Source organism: Guillardia theta (assembly GCF_000315625.1).
Source record: "Guillardia theta CCMP2712 unplaced genomic scaffold GUITHscaffold_48, whole genome shotgun sequence".
Taxonomy (NCBI): Eukaryota; class Cryptophyceae; order Pyrenomonadales; family Geminigeraceae; genus Guillardia; species Guillardia theta.
In genome coordinates, this window is record NW_005434626.1 from 305,598 (window position 1) to 317,838 (window position 12,241).

Genomic DNA, 12,241 nt, shown 5'->3' on the forward strand with positions numbered 1-12,241 from the left:
ACAGGGGGAGAGCAGATGGTTTCCATTCGTCACAGCAAACTGATGCACAAGATGTTTTGAAGAAGAATCTTGTCCTGCCCATGTTCGACTCCTCATGAGCAGTCAGAGCTGATGTTTTTCTTGCAGTTGTTACTATAGCGCATGTCTGTGAGGAGGACGGTAAGTTTTCTGCCATCGAACTCTTCCCGACGTCTAATGACTCGCACTTTCTTCACCCCTAGGCAAGTCGAGGAGAGGCAGCGGAGGAGGATGGGGGAGACGAAGGCTCTCGAGCTCCATCAGCAGCAGGAGGAGAAGGAGGACTGGAGGCGCCGAACCCAGCTGTGCTCATGCCGGACATCTTGGAGAAGTTGAAATTGTTGGGGTACGAGGAGTTTGCGGACGAGCATGTGGAGCGATGGAGGCTGCATGCGGCTTACTTCGTGGTCCCTCACCCCAAGCCGAACGAGCAATTCTTCTTCTTCACCTCTCTCTTTGCCTGGCTGATGAAGCTGAATCGGTTCAACTTTGCGAAGCCTGATAGGGTGACGATTTTCTTTCCTTCCTGCACCTGCACTTCTCCTCTCTCCTTTCCCTCTTCACCTCCTCTTGTCTCCTCCCCCCTCCCCCCCTTCTTCCCTCCTCCCTCCTCCCTCCTCCCTCCTCCCTCCTCCCTCCTCCCTCCTCTCCTCTCTTTCCTTTCTCCAGCTCTTAATCCACATCTCGCTCACAGTTCGAAGACCCCAACATCACCACCCGCAACATCCTCGAGGGAGTGAAGAGAGCCAAGATCGCCTTCGACTACCCGGCAGCGAAGCTGAAGCAAGGACACGGCGAAGCTGTCTGTGTGCTCCTCAACCTCCTCTGCAATGCTGCCATCGACGCCCAAGGTAGGCATTCGGAGGGAAGGAGCGAGGGAAGGGAAGAGAGGAGGGGAGCGAGCGAGGGAGAGAGGAGTTGTTCAGGTGCTGACGTTCAAATGTGTAACAGGGATCCGCCTTGCTCCTCCTACTTATCCCTCCGATTCTTATCCCGAAGAGGCGCCAGTGGACGAGGAGGAAGAGGTGGGAACGGACATTGCTGACACGGTGAGAGCAAGTTGGCGACTGGTCTTGTTCTGAACCCGAGCAGGTGGCGGTGAACGAGGAGGAGGAGGATGAGACGTACTCTGGCGCGATTGGATCTGTCGAGAGCAAGAGAGAGGAGGTGAGTCCGGATCGCGGCAGTCAGGTGGACTGTTGAGGAGGAGGACTGAATGTGCGGAGGCGAAAATGAAGATGATGGAGTGAGGGCAGGGAGGAAGGAGGAGACTTGTGCAGAGATCGAAAAGGAAGAGGAAGGAGGGAGAGGCAGGAGGGGATGAGGAGAGGGAGAGGGAGAGAGGGAGAGGCAGGAACAAGAGTGGGAGGAGGTCGCTGCTGAAGTTGCAGCAGGTCTCACGGGAAAACAAGATTCTCGAGTCAGCAACGGACCCGAATGCCTGGAAGGTGAGCAGAGAAGAGTCGGTTAGAGAGAAGCAGGGACGAAGAGGGGGAGACAGGAAGGGGAGGGGAGGGGAGGAGAGAGGAGTTGGACAGGGGTGAGAGCAGGAGAGGGGAGGGGAGGAGAGGGGAGGAGAGGGGAGTTGAACAGGGGTGGGAGCAGGGGAGGGGAGGGGAGGAGGGGGGAGTTGGACAGGGGTGGGAGCAGGAGAGGGTCTTTACAATCGTATGTGGCAGATTGAGGTGGAGAATGTTGCTCCCCTGTTGAAGATGAGGGTTGAGATCGACAACAAGGAGTGGCGGACTCATCTTGGTCATAATTTCCTCACCCCTTCCCTCCCCTGCTCCCTCTTCCTACTTGCTCCTGCTCCTGCTCCTGCTCCTGCTCCTGCTCCTGCTCCTGCTCCTGCTCCCTATTCCTTCTCCCCGCCTTCCTTCCTCCTTCCTTTTCTTCCCGTCCACCAATGTCTCTTCTCCTACCGTCCACTCCCCTCCTCCCTTCTTCACTTGTTCTCTTTCTCTTCATCCTCCTTTCCAGCTGATCTCGTGCTGCCTTGACGTGCCATCTCTCACTCACTGACTCCCTCCAGAACAAACGAAAGAGCTGCAAGGAAACATCGAGAACAAAGTGAGTGTGGCTGATCCCTGCCTCCTCCCCCTCCCTCCTCCTCCTCCTCCTCCTCCTCCTCCCCCTCCCTCCTCCTCCTTCCTCCCTCCTCCCTCCCCCCCCCCCCTCCCTCCCCCTCCCCCTCCCCTCCTCCTCTTCCTCTTCCTCCTCCTCCTCCTCCTCCTCCTCCTCCTCTCTTGCTCTTCTGTCCTCATCTCTGTTTCTGCTTCGTCTTACTTGGACTCCCGTAGGTCCCGTCCACGCAGGATCATCTTGGCAAGTTGTCAAACACCATCCAACAGGTCGCCACGATGGGAGGAGGCGAGATGGGGGCAGGGAGGAGGAGGAGGAGGAGGAATGGAGAGCAGGCTGTGAAGAAAGGGCAGGGAGAAGCGCGGGGGGGAGGAAGGAGGATGAGTTCTCCTGACGTTTTTGCAGGCAATCGAAAGTATCAGCACGCGAGAGAAATATCTGAATTCACAGTACAAGAACTTGATGCAAGAATACCATGAGGTAAGGGAAATGAAGGAGTAAGAGGAGTTGGAGGTGGAGGAGGAAGGGAGGGAGAGGAGGGAGGGAGGGCGAAGAGGAAGGGGAGGGAGTGGTTGTTGGTTTGTGGTGGGAGGATGACATCTTGTGCAGGTGCAGGAGCAGTTGGAGGAGGTAACAAAGAAATTCGATGAGAGGAACAGAGACGTCTCGGAGCGGTCGAACCAGCTCACACAAATTACAGGTGAGAGGACAAGAGGGGGAAGAGAGAAGCAGAGGGGAGGAGAGAGGGAGAAGAGAGGAGGGGGGGACAGCAGGGGAGAGGACAGGTGCTGATGGTGTTGCAGAAAATCTCGAGCAGATAAAATCTCAGATGGACGAGCGAGGGGAGAGCATGACGGATACGGTTCCGCTCCTCCTCCTCCTCCTCCTCCTCCTCCTCAACTTTTTCCCAGGGCCCCTTGGTGAAGCTGAAGGAAGCCATGAAGAAGGTGAAGAAGGAGATTAAGGTAAACCTTGTCCTCCTCCCCTGCTTCCGCTCTTGACGCCTCCTAGGACATGGACTTAAGGATCGGGACTGTTTCTCATACCCTCCTCCACATCCGCATGCAGCAGGTGCCTTGTCTCTCTTTCCTCCTCCTGTGCTGATACATGATGAGCAGGGGACGGTTGAAGATGAGAGGAATAAGTCAAGAGAGCGAGAGGAAGACGACGACGACTAATTCCTTTGTTTGCACATATACCCAAGAGAAACCTGCTCCTGCTCCTACTGATCCTAATCCTCATATTCTTTCTCCTGTTCATCATATTCCTGCTCCTGCTCCTGCTGCCCTCCTGGCCTGATGCTTGCTCTGCTTCCTCTGCGACAAGAGATTTCCTTCTCTACATGTTCATGTCGCGTGCACGCGCGAGTGTTCCCTTAGAGCGATACTGCAAGGAAAGTCATGCAAGGAGAGGAGGGGGAAGGCGATGGGACGGGAAGGCAGCAAGGGAGGGCATGACGGTAGAGGCGAGAGCAAAAGAGAGTAGCGGGGAGGAAGGGACGGAGAACTGGCGAGGACGAGAGGGGAAGTAGGAATAACCTGCTGAAAGCAGCTCGAGCACAAAGTTTGTCCCATGAGCTCCGACCTGGAGAGAAAATGAGAGGAGGAGCAGCAGCGAAGATGGATGAGCTTGACGGGAAGAGGAGCAGGGGTGGAAGACGAGGGACGAGGTGATACCAGTCGCGACCGCCGGAGGCCGTATGCTGACTGACAAAGTGCCTGCGGGGAAATAAACGAGAGGAATCGACGAGGGAGAAAACCGAGAAACAGGAGCAGAGTAACAGAGTTGAGGGTAAGGAACAGCAGACAGGAGATAGTGTTGAAAGGAAGGAGGAATATTAGGAGGAGGAGCGAAGAGAAGAGAGGAGCGAAGAGAGGAGCGAAGAGAGGAGAGGGGGAAGGAGATTGGAGGGGAGGGGGCTGGGGAGAGGGATGTCAAGGGAAGGGAAGGGAAGGTGAGATGGCTTCACCATCTATCGTTGGAGGAGACAGTAGGGTGAGGGCAGAGTGCATACGAGCATCGCTCCTGCAGAAGAATGTCATGTACTCGTAGCTTCAAGTCAAGTCACTTGCCTGCTTCGTCCCCATCGCCTTGCTCGATCCCTTCGGCGCCAGAATGATACCTTTCCTCGACTTGAAGCGACACCTAGCGTCTCGTCATCCTCCTCCTCCTCCTCCTCCTCCTCCAGTACCAGAAGAGGAAACGACAGCGGCAAACTTCTCCACATGGCAGCCCATCGTCGCACACGAAGCCAGAGGCCACTTTGTCTCCTCCAACATCGAAACTGTCCACGACAGCCTCTCCTGCAGCCCCAGCTCCAGCTCCAGCCCCAGCTCCCCCGCCCCCCGCTCCTCCAACTTCCCCTGTCATGTGAGACGCCTTTACTTCTGCACCTTTCTTGGACCTCGACTTGTTCTGGAAGGCAGACTCCGTTGGAGCAAACAGCTTCGTGTGCTGACGTGCCCGTTGGGGACGAGCTGCGGAGAGTCCAGCAGCCCTCAGAGCTCCTGCTCCCTCCCAAGGAGCAAGTTGATCAGCCATGCCGTCCCAGTTGTCGGTGACGGCGACGTCGTGATCGGGCAGGTCAATCCATTCCTCCTCGTCATCGTTGTACTTGATCTTGTAGCATCCATTCTCTCTCTCCTTATCGTATCCAACTATCATTCCATGATACCACTCTTGGTCGTCAAACCAGAACACTTCAACCTTCTTCCCCACCCACTGCTGTCCATCGGAGAAATCCTTCATCCCCTGATGTTGAGGGGGGGCGATCTCTTCCTTGAAACGCTCGTCGAAACTCTTTGCGAGCTTGAAAGCATCCGTTGCCAGAGGAGAGTCGATCCCGTTGTAAAGAATGCAGTTCTTCCAAACCAGAGTAACGTCCTTGCGGACATCGTGCGCTGTCTGATACGACCCATCGACAAGCTGATCCACAATCGTTCCCAAATCCATCGGGTTCTCAATGACTTGTCGATAGTCTGGTACAGTCCTTGTGTCCACCGGGCAGTTGAAGATATCAGCTGATTTCTTCTTCCTGAGCTCTTCGAGGATCAAGAAACATTTGCTGGACGAGAAACTCAGGGGAGGTTGAGCAGGCATCGAGTTTACCTGAGAGGGTGAAGGTCGCCAGACATAATCTTGGACTTCTTGTTCGGAGTAGCTTTGCGTGGCTCAGCAGCCTGTGGCAAGTCAGGCGATGGGGGGGCACGAGGATCACCTACCTTTCGTTTTGATCCTCCCTTGAAGCTTCGACCTGTGCACCGAAGTCAGAGAAGGCGAGAGGAGCTACGGAGAGGGGAGGAGGAGGAGGAGGAGGAGGAGGAGGAGGAGGGGGAGGCAGCGAGCAAGTCAGAACGACCTTTGGACTGAGAGGATTTCTGAGCAGCATCAGCGTCTGACTTCCCGTTCCCGGTGCCGAAATCAAACCTCGAGGCCTCATCCTCATCGATCTCCTTAGCTTCGAGGAACTTCTTGACGTCGTAGATGGTTTTCAGCACCACCTGCCTGTCAGTCTCCACCCCCGACTTGAGCACGAACTCGATCTCGAAGCTCTTCCTGTGCGATCCCTTCTTGCGATACTTGACCTGGCGCTCGAACATGTACCTCGTCACCCCGTCGGTCACCGTGATCACCTCATGCTCCTTAGAGGGAGACGAGCTTGACTTCTTGTGGTGAGATGTTTGCTTCTTGGATTCTGCCTCCTCGTCGCTCCCGTCGCTGTCTCCTTCGTCCATGCTGTCGGGTTCGCTGGCATCCGAGGTATCGACCAGGTCAGCAGCGGCATGCTCCTCGGATCCGGATTCACTGTCATGCATTTGCTCGTGAAACTCATCGTCGCTGTCATCATCGGGCATCTGAGAGCAGAGAGGTCAGCAACACAGATGATGCAGGCAACACGAGGACGCGCGAGCGACAAATCGGAACAAAAGGGGACGGAGGTGGGGGGGGGGGGGGTGGGGGGGAAGCAGTTGTGGAAGTTGACAACTGTTGTGTAGGTGGGAAGGTGCGAGGAGGAGAGTGGAGAGGGAGGGGACAGGAGGACAATTAAGGGGGGGTTGGCACTGGCAGGGGGCGGGGAGGGGCAGGGGAGCGGAGAGGGGAGGGAAGAGGAAAACCACTACTGCTGCTCTCAAAAAAATCATTGAGTAGCATTTAATTTTACTCACATGGCGAAAACAGATACAAGACAAGCAATCCGACACATGCTTTTCAAGAGAAGACAAACAGGGGAGGAAGCTCGCAAGTCATGCAGCAACAGCAGCATTCAAGTTCGCTCATACATCGTCATCAGCCTCCTGGCATTCGCCTCTCCCCCATTCCTCTTCCTCGTACCCACAAACCTACCATGTCGAGGGGCAGCGGGAAAAACAGGTCGTCCTCCTATCAATCCTGCAAATGTGCCAAATTATTCTCGTTATTTTCAAATTTATTGATCCTGTTTTGAACATATAACATTTTTTGAAAAAAACTCTTTCACCCACTTCAAATCTGGACTACCCCGACAACTCCTACAGTCTACCCCACCCCCCAAGCTGCGACCCCCCATTATGGCGAAGCCACGAGCGGTGAAGATGGAGGTCCTAACGGGAGAGGCCCGACTCTTCTCTCTTCCTTCTCCTCCTCCCCTGCTCCTCTCCTCATGGGAGCCCCTGTCCTCAAGCTGGGCGAAGAAAGACTCCCTTCCTCGCGTCCTGGAGGCTCTGAAGTGAGTTTTGTTGCGCTCATACTTTCAATCCTGTCCCTTCCTCCGCCCTTTCGATGTTCAAGATGATGTAATAGTGAACATCCTATGGAATCTTCGAGATCTTGTCTTGTGTATTCCATCACATGGGCTCATCGTCAGATGACTTTCTGCAGGATATCGCGGCCCCCACGAACTGTTGAAGCCTTTACCGCACCCATGGCTGTGGCAGGACATTTCGTCGAAACATACACATACGACAAGGAAGCGATGGAGAATTGTATCGCACTGTCAATATTTCATTACCTGCAAGCTGCACAGGATCACAAGCTACAAGCTCTGGTTGTAACTAGCAAAGACAGCCTATCAGATGATCTGTACAACGCCTTGACAAGTGTTGCTGGTTTGTTGAGCTTCGTACCCAAGATTGCGAAAAGCTGCAGCAATGATGCTCATGTATGTATTGTTAGCGCATCAGAAATCGCCAAAGCATCCAATCTTCCGTCGTTCAAAGTTGCCATTGTTGCAAATGTCGATGAGATATACGACAAGTCTGCTGATAGCCTCGACAAGATAGCTTCTGCAATTTCTACTTCCAATCAGGATCGCAGCGACAATTGCATTCTAATATTTTCTACTAAAAATCCTTCGGACGAGGTCTGAGACATACCTCGGAGCAAACAGATTGAAGGAGTGATCGGATCTACAGGTTGAATCCAAGGCGTTTGCTCTGCGTAAGTTTCAAAAAACTCTGTTCCAAAAACGTCCCTACGCTGAATTGGAGGATGCAAAGGACCTGATAAACTTTCTCAAAAGGTGATTCTGACTGTGGGAATTATTTCTTGGCTTATCTCTTGCCATCTACAGGGAGGGAATCAAAATCCCGTCCCAGCACCTTGAACAAGCTGGGTGCTACGATCTCCATAGCCTGCGCTCCTTGGATCCTCAAAGTGAGTTGACTGGCTTCTTTCCTTGCACTTTTCTCGCTGTGACTTCTTGAATCTCCTGCAGTCCTTCTCGAGACTCTTGGCAGCGAGCTCTCAATACAACTGGTGAGGGAGACCTTTCGAACTACAACAGCTGCCAACTTTCATCTCATCATCTACCACAGATGAGTTCGTTAGAGAAAGATCAAGTCGCCGAGGCGCTCGAGCACGATGTGCCGCAATTCGACATTGCAAGTGGAATGTGGGAATGGACTCCTGACTCCGTCGAGAGGTTCCCTCTGGCAACTGGCGCCTCAACCCCTCTGAACTCTACCCTTGCTGCAGTTGGACGGCCAAGGGCCTTGACAAGAAATACATTCACACGGAGCCGGACGGGTCGATGTGGATCTTCAGTGCAGCGCTCAACGTCATATACTCTCAGTCTGCGAACATGAACGCTGCTCCCTGGGATTTAGGTTTGCTAACGCTACCTGCCCTCCCTTGCTCTCCTCCTCGGTAGAGCATGTGGCAGGCATCGGTCTGACTTGGTGTGCAGATCCAAATTTGGAGTGCTACTCTCCAAGCGAAGGCTCTGAAGGATACGACGAGGATGATTACGAATCGGGTGAGTGTCCGGGGGCCAGGATGCTCCAGTGAAGCTGTGTTCGCAGGTGATGGGTTGCCTCCTCTCAGCGGGGAGCTGTCCGCATTCTTGGGGTCCCTGGACGTCGATCCGTCGCAGAAGGAATACCTGTCGTACACCCTGGCTGTAATCCTTTGCTGCTGCACATCGTGCCCGAAACTGATCTTGATGCCCAGTCCGCTGGGTTAGAAACGGTCGAGCAGCTGCGAGAGATCCGGTGGTCCATGACGCAGGTCTTGGGCATCGACTTTGCACTAGCTACAGCAATCAGTCAAGCTCTTTAACTGTATACTCGTTCTTATATCATCTTGGTCGAATCCCCGCCGATTTTCACCTGTGTCCTCCACTCACAATCTTCATCATCATACATCATCATCATACATCATTATACATCATACATCATCATCCTCGTACATCATCATCATAAATTATACATCATTATCATAATACATCGTCGTCATCATCATCATACATCATCATCATCATACATCACACATCACACATCATACAACATCAAACAACATCATACATCATACATCATCATACATCATCATCATCATACATCATCATACATCATCATCATCATACATTATACACTCCTCTACCTCGCCTGGCATTCCTCCTCCTGCCAAAAGCGCCGGTAACGTGACTGGTACGTGACCAGCTTCACGTGTCCTTGCCAATGGCACAGCTTGGTTTTATCGGCGAAGAAGCAACCGAGGTGCGAGGAGGGCAGAGGAGGGAGGGGGGGGAGAAGGAGGGAGGTAGTAGGGAGGAAGAGGATGGATGGAGGATGTGGAGAGAATTGGCAGGAAGGAAGATGAGGGAGGGAGGGAGCGAAGGAGGGAGCGAGGGAGGGGGAGAGTTGGAAGAGAGAAAGTGGGGTAAAGTAACAACACGATTAAACACGAGAAGTTTGTTGAGAGCAGCGAGGAACAAGGAAGTTCGTGGCAAGAATGAAAGGAGAGACTGGCACATGCATGTTCATGGGGCAGATTGTTACTGCGGAAATGTTCTAAGTAAACATGATTGATTGATGATTACAGCCGAAGCCAGAAGACTCGATAGCAGGAGGAAATCCATGCTGGATTGAAGGGATCGACGTAGACTTCCCGATCACGTGTTAAGAAGAGCGCACCATTTCTTGAAATCTGAAGTACTTACAGTTGTGATGCTTGCAACAACAATCTTTACTTGTTGCTCCAACTCAACACAGACACCAACGTGCTGAGAAGAAACCTTTACGTGAGGATGTCATGCAACTTCTCTTCCAATGAATTTTTGTGACCTGTGCATTTTTCAGCTGTTTGCATGTGTAAGAAGTAAATGTCAAAGTCAACCAGGATCCTGGAAGGCGTTAAGAGTTCAGAAACGCTGGAACAAGCTTGACGACGACATCTCATCTGAGCATCAACAAGTGAAAGTGCAGCCAAACTCCAAACCTCAGCCACGACCGCTCTTTACCAAGGATGATGCAGCCTGGGGGTGCGAGGACGCGAGTGACTGGAACGAAGGAGGTGCTGTAGCATTACCACAACCAGCAGCAGCATGTAGCGACGGAGGAAAGAGTTCGGCTCCTGAAGGAGATGCTGGTGAGGACAACTGGGGCATGGAAGAGGCGGGGGATCGAAGTATCCCTCAAGATCTCCTCTCTCTCCAGCAGAAGGTGCAGGACATGAAGATGAATGCGGGCAGAGACGCCGAAGGGCAGCATGCTGACGCTGAGAGCGACAAGGCTGGGAGGAGGAGGAAGAAGAAGGGAAAGAATCAGTCCGGAGCAAAGGCTGGATTGGATGTGGGAGCGGCGGAGTTTGTTCCGGTAGGAGAGACAGAAAGGAGGAGGAGGAGGAGGAGGAGGAGGGGAGGGGGGGGAGGGGAGAGGAGGAGGAACGAACCATGTTGTTGTTGTTGGTGCTGATGTTGGTGCTGCTGCTGCTGGTGGTGGTCATGCAAATGAATGATGAGTTGGAGGCGAGGGACTTCATATAACATGAATTGCAAGGTTATGGCTGGAGTATTCAATGCAGAGTCTGATAGTCACTCATCGAACCAAGGCGAACAAGTGAAAGCTTTCTTTCCCTGCTATTACATGTAGGGATGCTGCTGATTGGGGAGACAAATCGATTCGATCCTGCTGATAGTGACATGCAGCGAGTACGATGCCGAGCCGGAGCCGGAGGAGGACAAAGACTTGGCGAAGTAGTCACTGCAGTGCACGAAGCCTGTCTCTTCTTATCCCGGCCCTTTCAGGTACAAGGAGCTGGCGGAGCAGGTGGTTGCCGAGCTCAATGAAACTTCGGGAGGGGGCAGCGCTGCCCTGTGGAGTGGAGAAGAGCACGAGTCAACTAAAGGAGACAAACAGTGCGTCGCTCCTCCTCCTCCTCCTCCTCCTCCTCCTCCTCCTCCTCCTCCTCCTCCTCCTCCTCTCTCGCTTGCTCTTGTTCTAGTTCCCACCGTCCACCTCCTGTTCTCTTTTCGATAATCCTCCCCTGCCTCCTCCTCTCCTCTCCTCTCCTCTCACTCTTCCTGCCAGCTTCTCTCCTCATTTCTTTTGTCAGGTTCCGCAAGTTCCGCAAGCGTGTAGCAAGAGCGCCTGAGCAAGTCCTCCGGTACTGCTGGAATGGCGAGCCGCTATGGCAGAGCTCGGAAGCGCAGTGTACCGAAGTCCCGCCATGCCCCCGGTGCGGGTCGAGCCGAGTGTACGAGATGCAGGCGATGCCGGGCCTGTTCTACGAGCTCGGGGTCGAAGCCTTCGCTCCCAAGGGAGATGAAGGGATGGACTGTGGGGTAGCGATCATGTGAGACCGAAGATGTGGAGGAGGAGGAGGAGGAGCGAGGAGGAGAAGGAAAGATGTGGTGGTGGTGGTGGTGGTGGTGGTGTGGAGGAGGAGGAGCAGGTGGTGACTTGCTGTTTCAGATACTCCTGCTCGTCAAGTTGCGGCTCCTCGGGACAGGCGGATGGCGATGGGAGCGGCGAAGATTTCGTTTTCATCCAGCGCGATACGCTTGTCGGCTAATGCTCCGCCGGATCCTTGCATTCCATGAACGAACTTGATCTGTCGACTTCCTCCTCGTCCTCGTCCTCGTCCTCGTCCTCGTCCTCGTCCTCGTCCTGCTGCTCCTGCTCCTGCTCCTGCTCCTCCTGCTCCTGCTCCTCCTCCTCCTCCCCCTCCTCCTGCTCCTCCTCCTGCTCCTCCTCCTCCTCCTCCTCCTCCTCCTCCTCCTGCTCCTCCTGCTCCTCCTGCTCCTCCTCCTCCTCCTCTACTCCCTACTTCTCCCCTTCGTCTCCTCTTGCTCCCGCTCATGCTCACTTGCTCGTCCCCGACAGTCTGCTGGGGAAGGGAGAAGCGGTGAACTGGGTGGGGTACTGCATTACAGACTACCCGTATATGTCGTATATAAAATCACCGGTGTTGGGTTAGTTTCGAGCAATGCACCCCTCACCAAGGTAGGGTGGTTGGGATCTGTAGCGATGATGTCAGAGGGATGGCCGCATGTTGTGGAGAATAAGTGGAGGCAGGAGGAGGGGAGGAGGAGGACGAGGACGAGGACGAGGACAACTGTGAGAGCTAGGGCAACGGAGAGTAGCAGCAGGAGCAAGGGCAACGGAGAGTAGCAGCAGGAGGAGCTGGAGGAGGTCTATGGTTTGAACAAGGTAGAGATGGATCAAGAGACCTAGAAGGCTTCCAGCGAACATTGGCGGGGAAGTCACAGCTCTTGTAGATAGGCAGGCAGGCAGGCAGGTTAGAGTGTTTCGTGAGTAGAGAACAACTATCGGTAAGGATGAAAAGCTAACAAAGCATCAAGATGCAAGGTAGAGGCAGAGGAGGAGGCAGAGAGGTTAAGGTAGTAGATAACATGTCAGGGGGCAAGAGTGAGAATCATATGAGT

General features: G+C 53.8%; 3 protein-coding genes across 3 annotated transcripts; 2 read left to right on the forward strand and 1 right to left on the reverse strand.

Moving 5' to 3' along the window:
* The first annotated feature begins 129 nt into the window (after positions 1-129).
* Positions 130-3,313, forward strand: GUITHDRAFT_153363 (hypothetical protein). The gene is made up of 15 exons (XM_005830073.1): positions 130-159; positions 222-524; positions 713-869; positions 970-1,067; positions 1,111-1,185; positions 1,413-1,466; positions 1,698-1,773; positions 2,051-2,088; positions 2,319-2,369; positions 2,506-2,580; positions 2,710-2,800; positions 2,904-2,962; positions 3,012-3,065; positions 3,112-3,171; positions 3,219-3,313. The coding sequence occupies exons 1-15, from the start codon at positions 142-144 to the stop codon at positions 3,276-3,278; spliced, it is 1,269 nt and encodes a 422-aa protein (XP_005830130.1). The 5' UTR covers positions 130-141; the 3' UTR covers positions 3,279-3,313.
* Positions 3,314-4,836: 1,523 nt separating this feature from the next.
* Positions 4,837-5,163, reverse strand: GUITHDRAFT_58310 (hypothetical protein; the record flags this gene model as incomplete). The annotated part of the gene is made up of 1 exon (XM_005830074.1): positions 4,837-5,163. A coding segment is annotated over one exon (327 nt), but the record flags the coding sequence as incomplete, so codon positions are not given.
* A 3,872-nt stretch (positions 5,164-9,035) lies between these two features.
* On the forward strand, positions 9,036-11,411 carry GUITHDRAFT_153364 (hypothetical protein). Its single transcript, XM_005830075.1, has 9 exons — positions 9,036-9,071; positions 9,397-9,470; positions 9,517-9,603; positions 9,654-10,169; positions 10,353-10,441; positions 10,502-10,549; positions 10,601-10,711; positions 10,909-11,148; positions 11,268-11,411. The coding sequence occupies exons 4-9, from the start codon at positions 9,960-9,962 to the stop codon at positions 11,365-11,367; spliced, it is 798 nt and encodes a 265-aa protein (XP_005830132.1). The 5' UTR covers positions 9,036-9,071; positions 9,397-9,470; positions 9,517-9,603; positions 9,654-9,959; the 3' UTR covers positions 11,368-11,411.
* The last annotated feature ends 830 nt before the right edge of the window (positions 11,412-12,241 follow it).